Source organism: Leiobunum rupestre, chromosome 10 (genome assembly GCF_980474605.1).
Source record: "Leiobunum rupestre chromosome 10, qqLeiRupe1.1.hap1, whole genome shotgun sequence".
Taxonomy (NCBI): domain Eukaryota; kingdom Metazoa; phylum Arthropoda; class Arachnida; order Opiliones; family Sclerosomatidae; genus Leiobunum; species Leiobunum rupestre.
In genome coordinates this window covers 7,254,236-7,280,924 of record NC_143393.1, presented here as the reverse complement: position 1 = coordinate 7,280,924, position 26,689 = coordinate 7,254,236, and the positions used below count along the sequence as shown (strand labels likewise).

The 26,689-nt window shown below is 35.9% G+C and overlaps 1 protein-coding gene across 14 annotated transcripts in view; it reads right to left on the bottom strand.

Annotated features, from left to right (window-relative positions):
• Positions 1 to 26,689, bottom strand: part of LOC149923516 (uncharacterized) — a 38,922-nt gene that overhangs the window by 8,265 nt on the left and 3,968 nt on the right. For 2 of the 14 annotated variants that reach the window (XM_090160992.1, XM_090160993.1), the window contains exons 1-3: positions 7,075 to 8,021; positions 6,864 to 7,002; positions 6,133 to 6,324 (exon numbers count right to left, since the gene is read on the bottom strand). The exons of 8 other annotated variants lie outside the window; for them this stretch is intronic. In XM_090160992.1, the coding sequence (XP_090017118.1) occupies positions 6,133 to 6,324; positions 6,864 to 7,002; positions 7,075 to 7,737 (994 nt within the window). In that variant the 5' untranslated portion in view covers positions 7,738 to 8,021. Of the gene's footprint in view, positions 1 to 31; positions 530 to 748; positions 1,473 to 6,132; positions 6,325 to 6,863; positions 7,003 to 7,074; positions 8,022 to 26,476; positions 26,498 to 26,689 lie in introns of those variants that run through there. 4 more of the 14 variants (XM_090160996.1, XM_090160995.1, XM_090160994.1 and 1 more) reach the window with 4 other exon arrangements.

Sequence of the window (26,689 nt, the reverse complement as noted above, 5' to 3'; positions counted from 1 at the left end):
TTTCAAAAGGCCTACTTTGATAATTCGTATAAATTAAGTTGGTTAATATCCAAAAATAAAAGAAAAATTCATATAGGTTTACACAATTTATTTTAAATCATTTAGAACACAATTATTCAACATGGAAAATAAAATATAATATATGAAATAAGCAGTCTCATTATAATTATACCTTAAAATGATCGAGTTCCCATTATACAAGATTAAAAAACTAATCAGCTTACAAAAGAGATTAACTCCTACGTTAACATTATTATAAAATATGATAAATTTAGCACCAGTTCACTTGGTTTAATTACCGTGTTAGCTTATAAGGAGTATTTCCTAAGGTTTCCATGATAAATGTTCAGATGAGTTGTCAGCACACTCTTTGCTTCAAAATTCATGTTACAAATATAACATTTCAGTTCATTATTATCGTGAAACGTTCTATTGTGTCGCTCTAAACTGTTGACAGATAAAAAATTGGAGGGGCAAAGTTTGCACCAGTATCTCATTCTTCTAGCATGTTTATCAAAAACTGACTGAGCTGAAAAAAGATCAAAATCTCAGCCAATTGCTTACACATACTTTAACAGATTGGTCCTAAATAAAAACATACTATTCGTGAGTTATTAAGTATAGAACTGTGGGAGTATATGCCTAATTTAGTTGTGCACACAAAAACAATAAAACAAAACAAAACCAAAATAAAATTGTTTATTTAACATTTTTTGGAAAAAAGAAATTAGCATTTTAATTTCAGGTATTCAAAAAATTTAGGAAACAAAAGCCCTTAATATTACTACCATGGAAGGTAATTCTCGTTGCAAAATTTTTACTTGCCGAACATTTTAATCTATGTATGTGACACGTTTGTAATTAATTAATATGTAGCAACATTCTAACTTCACTAATATTTCTTATACGATAAAATTTATGCACTTCGGTAATATTTCAAAAATATTTATGATGCCCGATTAACAATTTTACCATTTTCATAAAAAAGAGTGTCAAATTATATTCATACCAGTAGTTGAATTAAAATAAAAAGTTACCAAAAAAGTACTAGTACTTCAAATTTAAAACCTTTTGCTTACTCCCAATGACCCAACACATTCCTTAAATTAAAAATCTGGTGACCTGGTTTAACAAAAATTACATAACTTATAAAAAAATACCATGCTAAGCGAGGACATTATGAAGTCTTCTTTTGTGATCACGTAAATTATCCATTCGATTAAATTCGCGATGACAAATTTCACAGGCCACAAGCTCTTGGGCTTTGTGAAGTTTACTATGTCTTTTCAAAGTGCCTTTGCTTGCAAAACATTTTTTGCATGTAGGGCACTCTAAACATTCTTGAGGAGAAATTGGCGAGGAATTTGATTTTAAGGAAAAGTCACAGTTATTGGCTATCAATTTCGCGTACCGAATGTACTGAATTGAGTCGTTCCCGCTGATAACGTCCTGTATACCGGAAAATATCAAGCCTGTGATAAATTATAACAAAGTTATTAAAGAGTATTTGAATTTTATTAAAATATATTGGATATTGCACATTTAACTCATAAGCTAGTTTAAATTAATAAAAACGTATTTTGAATGTAAAGGAGTCGATATAAAACCAAATTTATCACCATTTGTTCATACATCTGATGTTAAATTTAACAAACCCTTCGATCCCATCCCGTAATATATAAAAACTACATTTTCTCTCAATTATCGTTATTAACGCAAGGATCTTATTAAAATAATTGTTAAGGGAAGTTTTCAATAATTTTCAAAAATATGTCGAAAAAAGTGAACCGTTTTTCAAGAGTGGAATTGATAGCCATAGCAATTAGGGTAGAACAAGCAAAAGGTGGTTTAATTTTGACATCACAGAATACTACCCGTCACCCAGACCAGGAAATCGTACTTCAGCCAAGTTCATTTTTGTCAATTTAGAAGCAGAATCATAGTAGGGCATTTGAGGAATATAGTTAGTTTATAAAAGTCCAAAGATGAAGAATATAGATGGTACAAGATGGCCAACCCCACAGAGGAAATCCTTCGATATCCTACAAACAAGAAAAGGGCATTCTTACAAAGTCTTGAAGATCTTGCCACCAAAAAGAAGACTTCAAAAGTAATTAAAAAATACACTTAAAGTGCATGTGATGAAATAAAAATTCAAATAGTGTTCAAATGTCTTCTGAATTTTGTAAAGTAAGGCAATCCACACACACTACAGCACTGACAATTATTGACTGATAATTTTATAATTTAAAATTTGTTGACCACCAACTATTTTACCAACCTCAACACCAGTAACTCATCAAAATGGTTGTATAGGTTCCATGCTTTACAAAACATATATTGAAAACAATGGGTGGCCATATTCACTAATGAAACCCCACTATTTTAATGTTAAGATCTACGCACACATGCATACCTCTTTATGCCAAGTTCATGAAAAGTCTGCAATATTTACAGCATTTTCAATTTTATCTAAATTGTTAATTTCCTGATTATGTAGGGGAGGGAGTTGAATGACTTTATATGTATTAGTTCATTCAGAAATCAGACTTAGAAATACAAATATTTAACACATTAACCAGCGCAGAATACTAGAACAAGTAATTCTTAGAGAATTACTCGTTCTAGTAAAAAATTTGTCGATTTACATTATTATAAAATGAAATGTTTAGCGATAAGTCATAGAAACCAGCCTTTCTTAAAATTCATTCAACAAAACTGTTAGTGAGCCCAACAAGATGTGGAAAGATTATCTCCATGCATAAGTCTACAAAAAAGCTCCCTCCACCATAGAAATAAAAACTAAATACTTGGGTAATTTAAGCCTTTGCACGAGTTAGTCAGGATATAAGGACACCATTAAACGACTTTTTTTAAATTATACATTTAATTTAAATTTTCCTTCAAGTTCATACGTAGTACCATGAATTTATTCAACTGGAATACCTTAGGTCGCTTCTTGCACGGAAGGGGGATCCTATTAAAAAAGTAAATTATGATTGACTGTTTAATGGTTTATCTAATTCTATCAATTTCATATTTAAAAATTAGGATGAAAATGATACTCATTCATTTTATCAATTAACTTTAATTACAACTTTGAGAAAAACAGGCTTTAACGATTTTGCCGTTCTCTAGTTAATTTCAACAGTATTTTTTTTATTTACTCAAAACACAACACAAAAAGTACCAATTTTTAGCTTGATGCTCACCTATTATGCCGGAGGACGATGATAGTTTCCTTGTAGCTCCAGTTAACATTTCCAATACCAATTTTTTTGTAAATCTTGTTTAAAAGCGTTATAATAAAGATTTGTGAGGGGTGAAGTTTTTTTTTCCAAAAATAATAGTAATGAAAATGTTTGCTGTAGATACCCATGGGAGAGACAAGCATACTACCTCCTAGCCACAGGAATTTTATTGGTATAAGGTAAGGGTGAGAAAATAGGCTCCACTTTTCACTTCTGGAGAGGGGACCACAACATAATGATTGAGTTGAATATTCATGAGTGAAATAAATTCATGGTAGCAGTGGTTTTGCATTTCAATATTTCTTGGAGTAGCAACGACTTTGTCATAAAATCAAACCACGCCCCACTACAAACTTAGTCATTGGACTGGCTATTCATACTTGAGGCAGCACGCTGTCCCAATCCAATCACTGTGCTCTAGGACAGAGGTTCCCAAAAGGTGTTCCGCGCCAGGTCACAGGGGTTCTGAGAATTCGCAGCACGGCCATTTTTGTTTGTGTCAAGAGTCTTTTATGATATATAAAAAACCATGAGTTGGGATTCCGCCAGAATTAGGTGGATAATTTAGGGTTCCATAGCAAAACAAAATTGGGAACCGCTGCTCTAGGAAATTAATGATTAAAAGATAGTACCAAAGATACTGCCACTCAGAGTTGAATATACTGATAGAAAAAACCCTTGAAGATATCTCTTTAATATAACTTCTCTCAGAGGAACTTCATTGTAGACTTGACATGACGTTAATATATCGCGAGTTTTAAAAAAATTATCAACTATTTAGTAATCATTCAAAATGGATAGTGAAAAAAATTAAACATCAACTGGAAAAGAACCAAAAACATTGCACGGAACAAACCAAAAATACCAAACAGAACACACTAAAAAAACCGGAAAAGGTACAGGCAAATCAACAACCAAAACCGAATGTAACAAGCAAACAAAGGAAACGGGAAAAATCTATATCAAAAACATGAAGTGACACATTCAAATAAAATTTTGTAACTTAATCAAATTTGGAGATAGAAGGAAAAACGTAAAGTCACCCGAAATATTCTAAATCCAAAATAAACATTGAGCAAAAAAACTGGTTTTGATATATAAAGCGAGTGGAGGTTATTAAGAAAACGCCTTGGATGCTTTTCAGCATTACAACAATGAGACCCAATAAAGTACAGCCCGCTATTGAAGCTGCAGCGTTAAATATTTTAATTTAATCATCGGTATACAAGAAGCTACAGTGATTTCTCAAAGAAAATTACTCATAACTATATAAAAAATTAATCAAGTACAATGAGATAGACTAGGATTTTAATAGCGACACAGGCGTACCGACCCAGGTTCAGGGGGTACATTTTGAATTGGGCGACAATCTGTCTTTCATGTAGGGGAGCGCCAAAATCACTCTCATACGGCAGGCAGATATTAAGGAAACGTTTGTAAGCTTTGGTTATCTCAACTAATCAGACTTATTACACTAGGTTGTATGAGGTTTTGGATATAACTTCTATCGTACCATCTAGGTACTAGGTTAAAGCCGCCACTTGCTTTAAAGGGAAATTCAATAATACTATAAATTTGAATGACTTAACTATAAACCTCAATTTTTTATGAAACAAAAATTCATACACTGTAACTTAAAATGATAAGCTTATAAAATTATTTAAAACAAATAGTTTAAAGAAATTAGTACTGGTAAACATTTGCATATTGTAAATCCTTAAATTTATTAATTTAGTACTGTCAAAAGCAACTCTTTTAGGCAATCTGACTGACTATGGACTAATTAATTATTAACCTAATGGATCAAAATGGCCTAAAATGGTAATAGCAGAAGGATTTTTTAAAAAAGGAATGAGCTATAGCGTTTTCCATTGGGCTGCTCCAAGCGGTCTCGGATTGCCCAGAATAACTTAAAGTATTCTATAGGGGAAAAAGGAGCAGCTCCTAGATGGATTAACTCCCCCCGCGGATTGATCCAAGCTGCCCAGTCTCGAGACTGAGCGAAATTTTCAGATAGCTTGGATCGCCAATGGAATATGAACTTCATACATTTTTGCTTGACTTTCAGAAGATAGCAGACAATACTCCGTTAAAAAATTGGGAGCAATTTAGATCGGTCCTCCGAGCACCTGCGATCTAGATAGAGGACGTAGGAGACAAAATTGGGTCACTCTCAGAGTGGTTTCAATGGAAAAGGCTATTACTTAATCAACCCTAAATGCTGTTTCATGGATTAATTATATAAAGAGGATTGACGTTGATGGGCTGCATTTACATTTATACCAAAAATAGGGGGTCAAAAAGGGGAATGCAATTTGAAAATTCAAAATAACCAATAATTGCACGTTTGTAATATTAATACTTATTTGATCATTTCCTATCATATTTTTAACCAGGTGCAATTGAAAACTTCAGGAAAATATAGAAAAGGTGATAAATAGATCCCAGGGATAAAATTTAGGAAGAAGATCCCCCCCCCCCCCCCCCTAGGAGGAGAAAGTCAAAATTACCTTCTGGAAACTAAGAATCCATACCTCCAACTTGGAATTGTTGAAGTCCGTCAAAGCAAGATAATCCCCACTGTTCATCTTAAGTCAAACATTTTAACTAGAGGGACCTACATTTTTGGAGCACTGGCCATGTTGAAAGTTGGTCATTTTATTTCAGTTGTGAATCATGCTCTCACCCGGTCTTTTTAAAGAGTTTGGAGCTAGTATAACAGGCCCAAATATGTATGATTTTATGTCATAAGGATAGTCCATTCCTATCCCTGGATTCAAGATGGAAATGGGTTAAAATTATCATTCCAGTTTAGAGGCATGGATTTCCTTTGTGATCCCTTACCTAGAAAAAAAACCCCAGAAGAAATCTAAAGACAGACCTTGACTGGAATTTGAAGGCACTAGCTGACGATTCTCACGAATGCTGCTGGTTCCAGCGGTTATTGAAGCATTAGAATCATAATAAGCTGAGTTGCTATCATCATTACTGAGATGAGATTGTGATGATGTATCCACAGGAGAAATACAACGTCCATCCAAAGAATCAGTTTTCACAGCCGTCTTGGGTATTTCTAAAAACGTTCAATGTTGTTGTTAATCCAATAAATTATTAAATTTCTATGAGCATAAATATAACCATTAATGTCAACTCTTATAACATAAGTGAAATTAAAGGGTAAAACTGAAAATGTCAAATAATAATGAAGAATAATGTATAACGATTCTATAATATGAAAATGCCTTTCATTATGAAAGTCCTAAAGGAAAAAAAAAACAAAAAATATTACCTACTATAAGCATATGCTACATTATCAATTAAACGTTGTGATGATGGAAATCATGGAACACAGGATTAAATAATATTTTAAACCAAGTCGGAAAGCCTGAGGAATTTCTTCTTTGACAACAAAAATTAACTTGGGTACCCTTTACTATAATTTGCACTTAGATTTGTCAAAATTACAGAAAAGGGAAACAAACATTTCAATCTTTCAGCTTGAATCTCATAGAAACCTTCTTTATGCAGATTTTGAAACAAAGGTACACTTGGGATTGATTTTGTTAGAGATGCTATGGAAAATCAGAGGCAAAATAATAAAAGAACAATTACCTTCAGCTATCAAATTGTTTTCCCTTGTATTCTCAGAAATTAAACTCAATGCTAAAGGCTGGTTTTGATCTGTCATATCATCAGTAGATGGTATTTCAGTTGTATTTTCTTGAGCAAAACTCTTGTCCAAATCTTCAGGCTAAAATATAATTTATATATATTTATATTCTAAAAATGAAATAGATAAATACAACATGAGAAGAAAGCTTACTATTCTAACAGAATCTTCTGCATCAGTATCTTCATTAGAATCATTGTGATCGGAGTAATACTTATTGAATTTCTTTCTTTGTTTGGAGGAATTTAAAACTGGAGATAACATTTTACGCTTATTTGACTTCGAAGATAGGTTACTAACATCAACCATAGGCAAACATGTTTCCTGAGTTTTTTCATTTAAAGAGGACACAGAAGCGATAGTAGGGTAATAACCAGACACAATTGGATTTTCATTCAAGTTCGTTAATGCTGACTTGGAAATATTATCTTGGGAAGCATTCTCGTTACTTACAAAATCACTTGAAACCTCCGCTAAGCCTTTAATTTTTAAAGTTTCAGCAGTTCTTAAGAGAGTAGAAAGGCTGTTTTGGGCAACATTAACTTCTCCTTTGTACATAAACTCAATGCAAGCTTTTAAATCATTAAAATTAACGTTATTTAAAATGACAATTGGATGCTGACAAGGGTTCTTCATAAATAAGTTTTGAAAAAATGGGCTGCAAGCGGAGAGAATAACTTTATGAGCTTTTATGTACAAACCCTCGCAAGCAAGAGTGACATCAGCAAACGCTTCATTGGTCAGAAAAGTGTCGAAAACTGTTAATAAATTTGTACTATAATTGTTCCACTTTAAACAAAACTGTTGTGTTCCCATGTTTCGGGTTATTGTCCTTTAAACTTACACAAAAGCCTAGGGCTAAGAACTAGTCCTGATGTCACCCTAAAAATCCAGTTGAACTAGGCTTATTCAATCAAATGTTTTATATCTTACACATATTAGATGACTACATATCACGATATTTTTCATCCTAATTCAACTTAAGAATTTGTTAACAATTTTAATACAAAATTTAATTACAAACGCGAGAAACAAATAAATTTTCACGAAACTGATAAATATGGCGACCAAACCGGGAGATGTCCGCGTCAAGCTAAAGAAGGAGGTTAAGCAGCGTTGCCAACCTGGTCGAATATAATTATCGTACCAACACCTAAAAATTATCGTATTTCAGTTTTATTTATCGTACGCTTCAAAAATACCTAGAGGTCTGACTAGCGAGTAGAAAAGGGGGGCAAAATTAAAAAGGGGAGCGGTTCTTCTCTCTCTTTAGAGCACTGATGGCGCGATATTCCAAGGCAAAGAGAATCACCGGCAGCGTTGCCATACGTACTATAATTATGGTACAAATACCATTTTGCATAATATTATAAATGGTAGTATTTTTTTGAGAGCGTACTATATTTTAGCTGTAAACATATTTCTAAGAATAAACTTTGATACCAAACCTAAGCGTCGAAACGGGTATTTTTCAACAACGTACATTACAAAAACCATGGAGGAATACAAAAACTAATTCCTACTGAATTATCGTACAATTGTTTGATATCGTACGTTGTAATATCGTACATCTTACTAAATTATCGTACAATTGTCAATATGGTACGTTGTAATATCGTACATCCTACTGAACTATCGTACAATTGCCGATATCGTACGTTGTGATATCGTACATCGTACGGAAGGTGAAATAATCGTACAAAACGATAATTATCGTACTGGTTGGCAACGCTGAGGTTAAGACTGAAATCTTGCATTGGCAAACCTGTAAAATAATTAACATTTTTGGTTTTGCCAGAAAGGGAGCCAATGGCCAACTCAGCCAATTTCTTGAAATAAGAATAGTAGAACTGCTCATAGCCGTCTATAATACAGGCCATATTATGAACATTATTTTTTTAATCTGGCTCTTAGCTTCCGCATTTTTTAACCGCCAGATGTCGGTAATATGGAGAAAAAAACCATCCATGTGACGTTAGCTTGCTACTCAACTGCTGTATTAAAACGGTGGCGCGTGTGATTTTTCAAATGTTTTAATACAACAAGCTAAGGCTTATTTGTTTACTTTCTATGATAATGTTACGCATATTATGCAATTGACATGAAAGAATTGTCTGCTTTTATTTAGTCCAAGATGGGCTACGTTCAGTGAAGCTCAACGGTCTCAACGTTGACAACTTTTTTTCACTGAACGGTTTTTGTAATTTCCGGTTTTGACGTCACGTTGGCAACGTTAGCTCAACAAACTCAACGATTGAAAGAGCAGGGCTACGTTCAGCAGCAGTCAACGGAAAAAAACCCGATGGATTTGATATTTTCCACCGATGAGCTTTTTCGTCATAATGACGTCGTAAGTTGCTGAACGCTTTTATTCAGCCATCGGTGTTTTTTAAAATGCCGTAGCTTTTTTAGTAGTTTTACGTCAGAAATGACGTCAGTCATCGGAAAAACCGACTCTTCCAGCCGATGACTTCGGTGATTAACCGATGACTATCGTGACGTCAAAACCGGAAACGCGACAAAGCGTACAGTAGGAAACCGATGTCACCGATTAGTAATCGGTGAGTCCGATGAGCTCTGCTGAACGTACCCCAGGTTTCTTCGTTGTCAAACGGAATCGTGACGTCACAGCACACGGGAAAGCTAGCTACGGACGACTCAGCATACGATTTTTAAAAAATTACAACAATCGTAAAAAAGCGTTCAGCAATAGTTTGAACGGAGTTAACGCAAACGTAAGACCGTTAAGCTTCACTGAACGTAGCCATGGTTGATCATTATTGTTTGATCAAAAATTGATTGTCGACTAAAAACCAAACGGACGCTACTTCAACTTAAGTAAGTTTTCACAATTTTATCAAAATGAAAAACTTCGACAGAAATGTGAACAGACAATTTTAGAAAAGATTCCTAATGACAAAGAAAATAAACCAGTTACCTTGAACTTAGACGAAAATCCGCGTATTTGTAGTAAACATTTCCTAGTTAAAATTTTGAACAAACAACTTGAAACAAGTGCTGTGATATATTGTGATATTACTCACTCTATTCAGTTGTTTCATATTTTCAAAATCAAATATATTAACTGATAAATTATTTTGTGTTATTTTCACAATCAAAAATGTTTTAAGTGATAAAGTACTTTGTTATACTTTCATAATTACATTGATATTTTAAGGCTTAGGGTGAAAAAAATTTTAACTTTGAAAAATCCCGCTTCTTATTTTACTCATAATACCGCCATCCGTTGGATTTCAAAAAACCGTAATGCCGCCCTCTCCAATTAGTCCAAGAGCCCATGACAAAATAAGCATGTGATAGGGTACACGATGGGTCAAGGTATTTTTTAATTAGGTTAGTGATTTGTAAAAAAGAATTGTTTGTCTTACGGGTCAAAGTGGGGGCTTTCTGTAAATCACTTCCGATGACCTTGAAAATTTATATGACCTGATATTGGTATTATTCGATTGGTCTCAACGTGCTCTTACCAAATATCAAATCAAATCTGAACCAAACGGCGTATAAGACTATAAAAAAGTAATTTTGTCTTATACATGTAAATTTGGGAGGGGCTCGAAATTAGGTTTTTAATCTTATACGCCTCTTGGTTCAGATTTGAAGGTTAATTTAGCGATATTTGGTAAGAGCACGTTGAGACCAATCGAATGATATTAATTTTCAAGGTCACCGGAAGTGATTTCACGTGGTTCGTATTTCCGGAAAGCCCCCATTTTAACCCGTAAGACAAACAGTTCTTTGTTACAAATCACTAACCTAATTAAAAAATACCTGGACATATCGTGTACCTTATCACATGCTTATTTTGTCATGGGCTCTTGGACTAAATTTCTCTATAATATGGCCTGTAATACAGACGGCTATGAACTGCTAATACAATTTTATCACCAGAGTCGGACGTGCTTTAGACAAAAGGTCAGCGACCCATCACGTCAAGACACTTGGAAATGAAACAGTTTCTTCGTTTGTTCCACGAAACACCATAATTACTTTTAGTCAAGGGTCATCAATGATTGGAACTCTCTTCCCCAAGCAATTACTTCTATCCCCAATCGCCACACTTTTCGCCGCTATGTATCTTCCCTTTTGCGTAACATAGATTACCCTCGAAATCGTAAAAATATAGAATAAATAATCTTGCGTGTATCGATGCTTAAACAAAAGCCCGTCCTCATTTTTAGATACTTATTGAGAAAATGTTGAATAAATAAATAAATGCTCCTTTCGTAATTGAGAGGTACGTGGTGCTCTGGGAGAGACTTCCAGTAGCAAACCGAAGAGGGAATAAAAGAATGCTTTCTCGAAGCTAATCAAAACCTCTGGAGCACCTATAATGTTAATCCAGATTAAGATCAAGCAACTTTTAAAGCCATTAATTCAGGTGGCCGGGTTATAATGCGTAGGAGGGTGGTGGAAAGCCCTTCATTCCACGCGAGCCAACAGCTCCCTACACTAACTATTAGGTCTGGAATGCTAGAAGTCTAAGCTTTCTAAGCAACAAGCTGGTAGAACCGTCGTCTGTAGGAGGATATGTCAGAGGCCACTTTATCGTCATGATAAGTCCTGGCAGCCTGGACAGCGAATCTCACAATCACTCGGTGTCGCGTAAATTGACGCAGATTGTAGGCTGTGGGGAACTGTTGGGCGCGGTTGTAGCGACGTTTGGTAACTCTCATAAGTCGGCGATGAGAGGAGCCATCCCAAGGCTGGTAGTGTCTTGACGAAAGAGTTATGATCAGCACGTGCGCTGCCACAGCAGAGTGTACTGCACCTTCAAGCACGGCCCATGCTTCCTGCTCTGATGATTGAGAAGAAAGTCGTAGCGTTGACAGGGATGCGGATAAAAGTCGCTAGATGACTTGGGCCAAATTATTATTATTATATTGCCAGGAAGGCCGCGTGGTTGAAGTCAGGCACCCTTCTTGGTGGAACTCGAAGGGGAGGTCACACACCACGAATGGCCAGCAGTAGAAAGTCGCGATTGCTGAGCCCTGGGAGATGAATTACATCACCAAGTAACGCAGGGTTTGGGTGAGTACGAGGTCTAGAATATTGCTAACGCAATCAGATTCTCGCGTCAGCTCAATAACAACTTGTGCGAGATTAGAGGGGAGAACCATATGTGGAGGGAGTAGTAAGCAAGACCCAGTCGATGCTTAGGTAATTAAAGTCCCTAAGGATGATAATATAGGAATTAATGTGTATCAGTCAGTTTTTGAATGAGTGCATTGAGACGCTTATTATATGATGGCTTCGCGGACGGAGGCCGATTTATACGGCACAGCCCTAGACATGAAGACTCGATGTTTACCCTTGCAGAAACAGCCTCAATGGGTGAATGAAGCTCCATAGGGAACGATTTGTAATCTGCGTTAATGGCAAGGCACACGCTTCCACCATCAGCATCGCGGCCCTTACGATAGACGGCTAACTTCGGGCTGAGGAGTTCAAAGGACGAGATGGTGTTATCAAGTTTTGTTTTCAAGATGGCAATGAATGGTGTATTGTGGTGGTCGATATAAGTGTTTATGGGTATCTTTATGTTTGCTGGGATCGCCACAGAGGGCGCCACCAAAAGAGCAAAGGGGGGCGTCTGACACAACAGACAGACCAGTCAGACGATTGACAAATGCTATGCATGTATGACACGCTTTTACACGATTAAAGTATTTTGTTAGTTATAATACGACTCTTTATTATAAACAACAAACATGATGTCAGATGTGGCTCGCTGGGAAGAGAAAGTTCGTAAGTGATGTGTGCAATATATTGAGTACAATTTTTCTCACGCCACGCTAAGCCTTGCCATCGGCGCCAAGAATCATGGAAGCTCATGGGCCTATGCCCTCACCCATGTGCATGACCGGGAATTTAGCTCAGAATTTCGCGGATTTCAAGGAGGCGTACGGAGACTATTTAATATTCACGGAATTGAATAGAAACCAGCGACGTATAAAGTGGCCTTATTTCGATCGTTAATGGGAGCCAAATGTAAGAAGATAATGCAAAGCCTACCAATTTCTGCGGAAGATTTACAGGATGACAACAGTATCTTAATAGCGTTGAACAGCCATTTTAAACCGAAGACAAATGTTCTATACGAACGGTCCATATTTTTACACGCTCACCAATTAGTGAATGAAACTGTAGATCAGTATTATATCATTATACGACAACTCGTCAAGGACTGTAATTACAGTGCAGCTGTGGTCGAAGAGTGTATCCGTGATAAATAAGTAATGGGGTCTAAAGACACTAAGGCCAAGGAATCTCTATTTCGAGAGGAGGATATTGTCACAATAGACAAAGCATTGAATTAAACAAACTTGATCCCGCCACACACCAAGCGTTAAATACAGAAGGAGAAACAGACACCATTCACCAAATACAGCGGTATCAACGCAGAGGGGCAGCAGCGGTAAGAAGAGGCGGTTCCACAGTCCAGCAGCGGGGCAACTCACGGGGAAATTTTCGGCGGAACAGTTATCCAGACCAAGGCAGGGGATGTGGGTACTGGGGTAGCAGTACAGCCCACATTAATGGTCCAAAGGAATGTTCAGCTTAGGGAAAGCAATGCGATTACTGTAAATCCTACAATCACTTCAAGAAAGTGTGCGGAAAACAGAAGAAGCACAAAACGTTAGATGACGCTCGTCAGGTGCAAGGTGAAGAATATAGACCAAGTTATCTCGTAGCTTCTGGAATGGGGCAATACACCCAGGAATACAGCAACTATTTGGAAGATCTTTTCTTGGTAGAAGAAATCGCGTCCATCGGACAAGATGAAGCTAAGATAGAGGCACTAGAGTCCATCGGACACGATCAAAGGGCATCGAAATATTTCGTAACATTAACAGTCTCTTCTCAGCCAAGACAACCGACAGCTTCACTAACTTGTCAATATGATACAGGAGCCACCTGCAACATTATTTCCTACAGGGATTACTGCACCATCACACATCAGGACCGTCCACCGTTAAATGTATCGTATTCACAGTTACGTCTTTATGATGGTCATATAATTAAGCCAGAAGGAACGTGTGTTCTTCAGTGCTCCTTGGGAGAAAAGAAATATAACGTACAATTTCAAGTACTGCAACAATATGTCACACCATTACTGTCAGCCAGAACCTCAGTAGGGCTAGGACTCGTAACATTTGATAAACGTTATCTCACCGTTCATCAAGTCTAAAGCACCCGAGCGAAAGCACCTCAAGTACATTGAATATATCCAGTCCCCAAATCAAGCAAGATGACCAAGAAACAAGAGCTTTGGCACGAACGCAATCAGAAGCAGTAAAGAAAATTCAAGAATTTCCAGACGTGTTAGAAGGATTGGGCTCTTTTCCGGGTAAGTGCCAGATAGACATGGATCCGCAGGTAGTACCGGTGCAACACCAACCTAGGAGAGTTCCGGTAGCACTCCTGCAGCCTCTGAAAGATAAACTGGATGATTTACAACGGCGAAAGGTCATAGAGAGAGTCACACATCCAACAGCATGGATCAGTAGCCTAATGATTGTACGACGAAAGGAAAAAATTCGCATCTGTCTGGATCCGAAGCATCTGAATAAAGCCATTCGGCGCCCAAAATATCAAATGCCCATGTTGGATAGCATCTTACCTCAACTACAAGGAGCCAAGATTTTTTCAGCCGTGGACGCCAAAGACGGGTTCCACCAAATTGAGGAGAGTACCGATCTGACCGCATTCTGGACCCCGTTTGGTCGCTTCAAATACCGTCGACTACCATTTGGAATATCCTTCGCTCCGGAAGAGTTTCAACGTCGCTTATTGGAACTGAAGACATAGCGGATGATATTTAATAATGGGTCGAGGAGAAACACCGCAGGAATATATAGAAGATCACAATCGTAATCTTCACGCGCTATTGGTTCGTGCCAGAGAAAAACATCTGATACTTAACAAGGAGAAACTACGACTGGCTGTGGCCGAAGTTAAATACATGGGACACGTGATCACCACCAGAGGTATTTATCTAGACCCAGCAAAGGTGGAAGCGATAATGAAAATTCTACCACCGACGGATCGGATATCCGTACAAAGACTATTGGGTAGTGTTAATTACTTAGCATGTTTTGTACCATGAATGTCTGCAATCACGGAACCGCTGAGAATTCAGATGGAAAAGGACGCCATTTTTACTTCGTAACAAGCCCAAGTCGCGGCCTTCAATCGCATGAAAGATAAGTTGAGCAACGCACCCATATTTTCGTATTACGATATAGCTAAGGAAGCAACTATTCAATGCGACGCTTCAGAATGCATATGCATCGAGAGCACTAACACCAACTGAGCGCAATTACGCGCAGATAGAAAAAGAGTGCTTAGCAATTCTGTTTGCGTGTTTAAGGTTTGATCACTATATCGGAGCACGGTCATTAGTCACAATACACAACGATCATAAACCACTGATACCCATATTTCAGAAGCCGTTACGCTGTGCGCCAAAACGACTGCAACGGATGATCTTACAGCTCCAAAATTATCAACTCGAACTGCAGTATCATCCGGGATGTACTCTGTTTGTTGCGGATATGCTGAGTAGAGCATACCTACCGGAGTCACCAGAGTCACGAGACCAAGATATAGTTTATCCAGTCGAACGGATTTTAAAAGAAGTATCAGAAATTAGTCCCGTTCAGTACTTGCCAGTCAGAACAGCAACTTTAGAATATGTGCGGCAAACAACAAAGGAAGACCCAGTCTATCAGTCACTGACGCAGTTAGTTCTGAAGGGCTGGCCCATAAATAGACAAGAAGTCAAGCAGTACTGGTCAGAAAGGGGCGATATTACATTCCAAGAAGGGCTACTGTATCGAGGACAAAAAATAATAATTCCCCACTCAACTCGCCATGAGATATTGGCGCGAATACACAAACTGCTGGATTTTCGTCTGCTAAGCAGACGCTTTATTGAAAAATAGTCTGCTTAGCAGACGAAAATCCAGCAGTTCATGAGCTTCTCGCATTTGGCTCTACGTAAACTGAAAAGGCTATTTCGAGCAGATGCTTGTTTCAATTTGTACGGAGTTATAGTGCAAAACAGAGTTGCCGTATCTCACCCTACGAGGGGTCGGACACTTGCCATTATTTTGTACGGGAGATTTCGTAGAGATTTTAGCGATTTTATCATTACTTTTAAGTGATTTTGGGATTTCAATGTTAGTTTACCATAGAGAGAATTAAAAGATTTTGCGATTTTAGACAAAGTGTACGGGATTTTGGTAAATGTCCGACCCCTCACCACCCTACCTATAGTTTACTTCCTACTTTGATGCATTCTATAATCTATATTGGGTACCTAAGAATTACGGTAGATAGTTTAATTTCCTCTTCATTATTCTGTTGCAAAAATTAATCTTTTTTTTTAATTGTGGATTGTAACGGGTGGGACAATTCAGTCCGCTTGTCCATTTGATTAATCAGGTGCGAGATATGTGTAACGGCCACGCCAACGGGGGGATACGTGGGGACACCCGTGGCGGAAGTATTCCGACCACCCGTTGGGGGATTGGTAGTCGCCCTCACACGGTCATCTACAAGCTCTGCCTCCCAGACGCTTGGGATTTCAGGAGTACGTACTACTCCCGGCTAGAAATTTATCTTTCCAATTTTCATGACAATCTCAATATAAAAAAGCAGACAAACTGTGTTGTGGTATCGCAAATGCAATTATCCCATACACCTCGTTCTTTTTGACTCGCGAACCAATTGTTCTAAAACAGGTTGTATATTTTGAAAAACACGCAAAATCCGATATTTTACCCAAAACTAGGTAAAATTTAAATTATTTTGCTCTCTCTTCACATTACACCAGGAATTAATATATATAGAAATTCATATTTAGAAATATACAGGTTGTTTCTAATTTGATCGCCCGAGGCATTTTTCTCAAAAATTAAATTACATAGAAATGTAAAATTTACAGAATGTATACATAGAAATGTAAAATTTACAGAATGTATACTATCGGAGAAGGTCGTTGTCAATTGAAAATTCCAGCAAAATCGTAACATTTTCACGGTTTTGATATCTTTATTTTTTTAACGCTAGGTGGTAGACGAAAACTGATAATGAACAAGTTGTAGAGCATATTCGAAAACCATAAATGATATTAGTTTGAACGAAATAGGTAAATTTGTCATGAAATATAACAAGTTGGTAATAGGTGGCCTCAGCCTTTTCACAACTATAATTAAATAATCTATCTGCTTAAAAACCAACCAATGGTTCAAAAACCGATTGTATATGTTTAAAACCGTGCAGAAAACCTATATTTACCCAAAACTAGGTAAAATATTAATTATATAGCCCACTTTTAGCATTACATCAGTAATTAATGAAATAATGTAAGTTACTACAGCTTATATTTCGTTGCATAACATAACAGATTACAAAGGGAGTAAGCCAGAGGTCACTAAAAGTATTTTAGAAACTGATATCTCATTCTAGACCTTCCTCACTTTGTTGATGTTGACAGGTTGTCAGCTAAACTTAAATAATAAAGCATGGATAGTAGATTTTAGAGGATCGGTAAAAAGCCTGGTTTTTAGCCCCCGTAAACCAATTGCACTAAGGGAGTTGGCCAAGGCTATTTGAAAAAAAAAACAAGTATCGCTAAAGGTAGACGTGGACGATATTGTTCGAAAAAAAAAGATAAACACGAAGTACATTTTTACGTCAAAATGTATTTTTTCACGTTTCTATAGATTAAATATGATATACTAATTATCAGTTGATCGTGTTTATTGAATTAAAAAACCCAAAATTACGTAACTATATGCCATTTTGAAATTTTAAGATCACGTGGTACAAACGACCTTGCAAGACTCCCTTGGGAGTCTCTAGAGCTGATTGATACGCGGGGACAAATAAAATGAACTGTGGAAGGGTATCAAAAACCTGTCCTCTTAATTTACTGTCCATGAATAAAGTAACAACAGAAGCCTAAAAAAATTGAAGCCTCAAACTCGCATAAAATCGTGTAACGTCTAGTCTTCGAACTGGGGGGTTAAGGCGATATATGGCCAGAAAATATAGTCCTCTCGATATATTCATACCGAGGGACTTCAGGTGTACAAATAAGCTGTGATATCACTTAAAATGACGTTAATTTAGTAGCTTTAATAACTTTAATCAATTAAATATCGAAATCACTTGAAATCTGATATCAGATGTACAAAATTTTTAACATTGGAATGAATGGATAGCGCCTCGATTCATACGCGAGCAGTAGCGGAGAAAACATTTGAAAAATGCAGATGATTCTTTAAATTTTTGCTCGTAGAATGCCCAAGGGATTTTAAATTATGAGATACGTTAAAACTTATTTGCGATCATAAATATACATACTAATGAACAATAATCGTGATTCTCCGTATAATTTTCTCAATACGCTTTGAAAAACCTTAAGCGTTGCCCGCCTTTCGCGTTTCAAGTTTTAAACCAAGAACGTTCTATACCCAAGTTTCAGGTTGGCCAACCGACGTTTTGGAGAACAAAGTACTTTTTCGCTACAGACTAAATATAGAGCTCACTAGATTGCTAGTCCTAGGCCGCGTTAATTTCTTCTTTGCTCCATGTTGAAAACAAGACGTTTCAAAAGTTTTACATTGGCGATATAGGTAGTTAGAAGCTTCTCTTATTATAAGCTTAAGGTAACTTTAATAAAGTATTTAGAAACTTGCTCTAATAAGTAGTTACTTGTTGTGTAATGTGAGCTAAATTTGTTGAACTCTGGTGATAGGAGAAATGAAAAAGGCCCCTATAAATGTATAACGCTTTTCCATAATTATTTTATGGGTGTATTTTCTTTAAAAAAAGGCCTGAACATTTAGGAAAAAAACTTTCAAGGTACGACAGAGATGGCAATACTTTCGTTTTCCGCCAATCACAAAGCATGATCAAAGCAACAGCTTCTAATTGGACTGCTTGTCGCTATTCGAATGAGCGTTCTAGCTATGTCTACGATTTATATGGGTAAAACCTTTCCGTAGAGGCGTACGGACCAAGAATTAACCTTAATTTGTCTTATTTAAGATGGTTACCTTGATAAATATTGAAATTTCATATTTAGCTTTTATAGTGAAAGAAATTAATGACATAATGAATTAATTAATGATTACTATTTTTAGCATTAAGTATTTGTTCCCATGAATAAAGGTAACTAGTGTATTTAACAATAACTAAATTTAATATTTCAGCATAAAATTAAACCCTAGTACCATCCTCACAGCTTTTGTGGAGAAAGTTCGTCTGCATTTAAGGTCAAACCATATAGCAAACTTGAATGGGAAAGCAGACGAATATAACCTACAAAGGCTGTGAGGAGAGGATAGGAATCAGAATCCTGTAGTAACTTTAATAGATTCTTGCTAAAAGTATACTCTTTTTACCTTAAAACGTTTTATTCGCCTGTTCCGGCCCATAATATATTCACTTGTTCCGGAGTATTAGGACTACACATTTTACTCTTTCTGAAAAGGTGTAAAGGAGTAATTCGGATTTTGTCGTCTACTAGACAGTATTTTTCTGCTAAAAAGGATACAGGCAGCTATCTTGGTAAAACGTTTTTACTCCGATTCAAACTATTCGCCATCACAGAGTCTGAGTATATTGACGGCTGAGCCTTACTCTTCTTATCCTACTCCGAAATCCCGGAACAAGCGAAAAGATACCACCTTAAATGTCATTCGTAACTAAACAGTGTCCCGCTTTATCGAGCTACGCTAAAATAAACGACGTTTTCTCCTGTCAAACATTTCAGGGATAGCTTCGATTAACGCTATTGGCTAAGAAAAGGCCTCGTAGTCAAGTATGCTTTATACCTTACGGATCATAATGTGTCTTTAACTTATCCTTAATATCGAAATAAGAATTTATCCTTACGTAAAGAATCCTTATTTAACGAAGAGTTGTAGAATCAGACCCCAGAGTGGTTGAGGGCAATAATTAGAACACGCGAATTAACATATTTGATCACGCAAATGGAGCATGAAAGCAAAAGCCTTAACTATATCATTAGTCAGCCAAAAGAATTTTCAAGGGAATATGCATTATTCGGACGCCGCATTTACAAAGATACACATTAAGGACTTTATGATTATTTTTTTAATTGATTTCTGACCCTCAGTACGTGCTCTAAATCTAAAGAGTTAGTTAAGTAACGTAAAGGAATGGTCACATGACAATGCAACACACGTGCCAATAAAGTACTAACAGAGGGTTCGTACGAAAATTTCACATCAGATTCCTGACGTTTTAGGTTAATATTGGTAGAAATTCTTTGTTAATGTGTGGTTTCATTGGCTAATATAATCCCTGAATCTCTACGAAATTATCGATGGGCTAACCACTGTCAGATAACCTGTACACTGATTACGCGTACTCAACACTGATGAAGGTACAGACTCTTAAGATTACGCGTCAGCTCATTAGTACAGTCAAAGGTACGGGCTTGTACACAGATTACGCCAAGGAACTAGCCCCTCGGATATTATTAAATTTTACAGATCCTGGACCTTTCATGTTCTGTACGAACCCTGTAAAATTATATTGTACGAAACTTTTTGTTAATGGTTTTACGGGCGGGGGGGGGGGGGTTGACAATTTCCGAATTTTTCCTTTCCATGGCAGCTGAATGACATTAGTACATAAGAAAATAGAAGACTTTTGACCGGATATGTACGTAGTGTGGGGTGTTGTGTTAGCTGCTTCTAAGTGACAAGAGTACAAATTGTTTCGTACTTTTCCCGTAATGAGACCTCATTGATTTTATCCTAATTGTCAGCCTCACCGGAGCATAGCAGCATACTAAGACTTGGTCTTGGGCTCAAGCCTCATCAAACGTTTTGATTGACCTTATTGTGGACTTTCCTAAAAGTACGAGAGCTCGTCTCGGGCGCATAAGTTTTTTTCTTAACTATGAGAGCTAGTTGCGGACCCATGAATATTTTCTTCTTGGAAATTTACTTAATGACTTATTGAAAAAGTATATTCTTCGCTACAGCTGCAATAACACCTAAACGCGGCTTTATATCTACTCGTATTCCTGTAATTTCACTCGTTTAATATATTATACATCTGCAAACTAAATTTTAAACGTTTTGAAGTCATGCGAATAATAGCCTATATTATTATAGTAATATGTTAGAAACTTCCAATGATACGAACATCTGATACAAACTTTTGGATTCAGTTTTCTTACCTTAAAATTATGATCTTCAATCTTTTTGTTGTGATAGTCGCCTTTTGATACTCATTGGTTTTCTAAATGCGTCCAGGATAAGTTGAAATTGAATTTTTTCCCTCAATATTACGGTGGAAGTCAATATTATTAGTATTAGCTTATATAGCTACGAATAAAATTCTATAAGATGTGTAATTTAACCAGTAATGCTTTTACATTGAGGAGTATTATGATGATGTTACTTCAAAGTTACCATTTGAACCGCTCCCAGATTGATATATTTGGCGGTGTCATCTCAGTGTCAATTCTGAGGTGACAGGGATGCAAGATAAAACCGCTCCCATTAGTTTAAAACAGTGGTTCATATCGAAAGTCAAGCAACTGTGACTGAGTTGAGCAACTCTCCACTATATACGCAATAACTTTAAATATATTCTTATATGAGCGTTACAATTAAATTTTTCACATGCTAACGTTTTACTGAAAGTAATGCAAAAGACACTGCATTATGGGCTTCGTCGCCGTATTACGTTCGCTTGTAAACGTGTCACACGTGGCCTTCAACAGCGCCTCGTTTAAAGTGTTACCTTCTTATAATGATGTTACACCGTTACTAGTTTGCAGTGACTAACTTATGGACCAACATTATAGTATTACATTGCTACTGAATGTGACAACACTTAGTTTTACCTAATTTACAAAAGGCGTAGAACGAAGTGTCTCTAGCATACTTCCGTGCGCTGCGGTAGAGGGCTTGCTCGTTAGTTGTCTGTACGATAGTGGTTTTAAACGTCTTAAAAAAAAAGAGTTACTAAACGCAGTCCAATAAAAGTTTGTATTGCATTGACTATTCACTGCCCCTAAAAATTTTGAAGACTGCCATCCTTTTAAGACCTCTTAACACGAGCTAACTTTTCAAATCAAAATGCTTAGTCAGCAAAAATAGATCAGTTATCTATTTTTTCGCGTACTTGTTTGGTAGATTAACTCATCGAACTTTTATTCACAGGACCCAACTAGTTAGGTCAAAAAGTTGGCTCGTGTGAAAAGGCCTTTAGTATTGTTCCTTATGCTCCAATGGAATTGGACCGCTCAGAGCAGCCCAATGGAAAACTCTTAAAGGGCAAAGCTCGCGTTCTTACAAGCTTAGTCTAACCAATTTTGAGCAATAATAAAGGGGAAAATTTCGTGTAGACTATGTAACAGATACCCAGATTAAATATTGTTAAAGGAAATCATGCTTGTGACGGCAGATAATCTACAACACTAAGTATGCAAGATATAGTAGTTTATAAAATAATACTTGCAATGGTAAAATCTTTTCTCTTACTTCAAAAGACAGCCTTATTAGCATATTCTTCGAACGATTGCCATAATATTATTTGCGATTGTAATATCCTTGGGTACGTTCAGAAACAGTCAACGCAATAAACCCCCGATGGATTTATGTTTTCCACCGATGAGCTTTTTAGTCATAATGACGTCGTAAGTTGCTGAACGCTTTTATTCAGTCATCGGTGTTTTTTAAATTAACGTAGCATTAATAGTAGTTTTACGTCAGTCATCGGAAAAACTGACTTATCTCTTTCGGTGTCTCACTGATGATTATCGTGACGTCATTACCCGAAATTAAAATACTGCTCAGTAAAACACCGGTGTCAGCGGTGACTCGGCGGACTCACCGGTGCGCGTTTCTGAACGCAGCCCAAGTAAGAGGGATCAACTTAACAGCCATATTAAAACATCGCTACTTTATCTATACTGGAACTATTTATGAGAGTGCGCGCTAACTCTCATTAATTTGCCCTAGAAGAGGATAGTCAACTTTTACACTTAAATATTTAAGAGCGCTTATTATAGTTGTTGAGGTGATAAGTTTTGAAATTATTTAATAATTTTAATCAAGGGGAAAAGGAACTTTGCTAGTTATGAAAATTTAATGAACGACTTCATTATTCTATTACTTTTCTGGTTTGATAGAAAGGCCTAAGTTTTAATTTAGGCAAAGCTATTCTCCAGATTTATAAAAGGGATAGCTAAGTAATGGGTAGTGAGATTTTCATTGGTACATGTTACAGGCACTAACGAAACAATTCAAACTTTTTACTCTTCTTTGTTCACCTTCATCCTCGGGAATACTTAAATGGGTAATACAGCAGCAATGTATATAAGATTAAAAGGTTAGTTTTCTCCCAAGATATGCTATACTCTAAACCAAGAAAACTTTCCACGTTATTTAACTATTGAGGGTCAAATATACCTTGGTATAAACTGGAAATAAAATAGTTTTCCTTAAAGATTCTAAACATGGTATTTAAAGGGTATAAAAATTATAATACCTAAGGCTATTGCAAAAGATCCCCATAATCTAAACAAGACTATTAGAGTTTCATAATAATGAGTGTCCAATTACGTACCGGGAATAGGGATTACATTATCTTTAATACAAGATCTTGGCTATTTCTAAATTTTGTTTAATCTTTACACTACTTTTAACTACACATTCTCCGTTCGTACGAAAGCTGCGAATCGTAAATCCCGGACCATTTCAGGGCAATATTTTAAGACCATTTTGAAAAGATTAACTTGATTAATCTTAAGACAGTCTCAGATAATCTGTACACAGAGTTTGTGCATTTAGCACTGTTAAAGGTACATATTTTCAAAAATTTTGAGTTCTATTTAGGTACGAAAGTGTAGATCTGGTTCGCAGTGTCTTACCAATCGTAACCGTCATACTAAGATTTTTCCCATAGATATAGTAAACGTATCATAATAAAGGTCTAGATAAAATATATCAAAGGGAGTGAATACGGAGGTGACAGCTAGCAGAAACGCGTAATTTCTGCAGGCTTTCCTTATAAGGCGCTATCTATCGGTAAGAAAGCTCGGGCTATCGTCGCGAGAGCCATTGTCTTCTGCTCTAAAATTATACTAAAAGTCTAACAGATGGTGTCTAAAGACTACGGCCTGCGGAGAGGTCAAGCGCTTAGTACCAAAAAGCTTAAGAGCTCGCGCTCTTCGTCACGTACCTTCCTCGGTGTCTGCTAGGTGTCAATTCTGTATGCCCCGAAATTTATCTACGACTTTTATATAAATTTCTTATACCTATGGATTTTCCCCTCTCGGGAAAAGGTACTAGACATGAGCGCCCAAAACCTATTTTCTATGCGATTCAAAGTTTGCCGATTAATAAAATCCAAAGACAAGATATTTAAATCTCGGACTTTTACCCAAATTTGAAAATCCCACGTATCCAAATTTCGTACAAACCGTGACTTTACACTAAGTAAGTGTATAAGGTATATATCATCGTACATACCGAGATTCGAAAGATCACTATTTAACTCACCATTAGGCTGTAGCAATATTGTTAAGCAAGTTTGCAAATGAGATTTCTTATATTTTGGCTCCTATCACTTGAAAGCAGATAACCTCTCGATATAATTGCTCAAAACTGGTATAAATGGGACCTATCTCATTTTAGGGACAAGAACCTTCTTAGATATATTTAAAATCCACTAATTATGTTAAGTTTAGGGTATTACCTAAATTTTTAACTAGTATTAGACACCATTGTGTACGTAGATGTTATCATAACACTTATTTAAAGCAAAATAGTATATTTAGCGAAATTGCTGAATTTTGAGTGCGTGGGGACTATTACGGTTGCTATAAAAGAGCTGCTGTAAGTGCTAAATAAAGAGTTTGAATATGACAATAAAATAAGTCGATAAGACGAAAACAGCATACAAGGTTGGACATTCAACGTCTTACCTCATGAGTAACTACGACGACCTATGTCAGGTTAAACTCGCCTTTGATATTATACGAATTTCAAAAACCGATGTATGGCGGTGCGGTATTAAAATTAGCTTAATGGGGAGTCTTGACTAAGTGATTAAAATGAAGTTTAGCTTATGGGGGTATCTCGACCAAGTTATTAAAAAGTAACGGAGATAAAGATATTAAGCCAGGTAGCTAACTGGGCGTTTTAATCCTATATTTCGAGTATTGCTCTACTGAAACGAGTATAATTAAATATAAAATTAAAAGTCATTAAAGATGGGTTTGCTAAATTAATATCTGTACATAATTCATGCATAATAAAACGTTTTTTACTTACTCTGGTGATATTTAAGATTAAAACAATTTGCTTAACTAAAAATTGAATTACTTTCCATTCTAAAATTATTTGAAGGCTAGCTAAATTATTAAATTAAATTTAGTTTAAGTTTAGTTTCTACATAACTTTTAAAATTACAAAATTAAAGGTTTTTAATTAATTTTAAAAATTCAGATATTGATGTGCTATATTAATTTTAAAATGTATTGATGCGCTAATTGTTTCAATGTTAAATATCTCAAACATGATATTCCTCCATCCAGTTTTCCATCTTTGTTCTTCCATAAGAATTGTTATGAATAGTTCAAATTTATTTGAAATAGTTAATATTTAAAAAAGACAAAAGTGAACTATTCATACCAAATTTAGCAGCAGTTTAGGGTAGGCTTATATGAATAAAGATAAAAACACAAAAAGACGTAGTTTACAACAATGTTCAACAATATTAAATAGGAAATCATAAAAAAGTCCAAATTAATATTATTACAACATATGTTTAAACTTATTTGTTTGCCAATAAAAGGCAGTTTTTATAAACAAAAATGTACATGATAGTTTAAATTGAATTTAAGCTTCATGGTACGTTGGGTATAGGAATAAGTTAAATAGGCTTTACAAATTTAAAACAATGGTAAGAGTTTGCTTAATAATATATACAGAAATGTTTTGTAGTCTGTGATACAGGCTACTCTTTTAAAGGAAAAAAATACCCACCAGTTGAATATATCTTCTTTGGAATTTGGCATTAATTGGACAATTTCTTTCACAGGTCAATCAATAATACCACCAGACTTCTCAACCAGCAGAGCACAGATCTCGAACAACCCGGTACCCGAAAGTTCGTTATATCGCGAAATATTAACATATCCTTTCCTTAACTTTTTTCCCTATCAACATTTAACACCTACAGGGTTGCCACAATCTTTTTTAATTTTACATTTATCAGAAGTTAAATTTAATATTTCATTACTTAAGTTATTTCAACGTTAAAAACCCTATCAAGGATCTAAATAAGAAAAATGAATTCCCTGACTTTTTAGGCCCATTGAAGTACCTTGAAGTGTGGCAACCCTGGATCTATAATTTTATTCTACAATTTATTAGAAATAAGTCAATTCTCACTAGCTTATTTCATTGTACGCCTTAACTTTTTACTTATGCCTATTGAATTTAAAGTTTGTTTAGCACTAATTCTACAGGTAACTGTAGAATGTTTTAACCTAAATAAAATTACATTGTAAAATGTAATCATTTGTTTTAGTAGGAGTCTAGAATTAGAATATAGACCTGATACTATTGTAGATCATAATTAAATAAGCTTAAAATTAAAATAAGTCATACAAACCTTGTTTATCAGCCATTAACCAAGCTAACCTTTAAATTAACTAAGATCGCCAAGTTTCAATATTTCT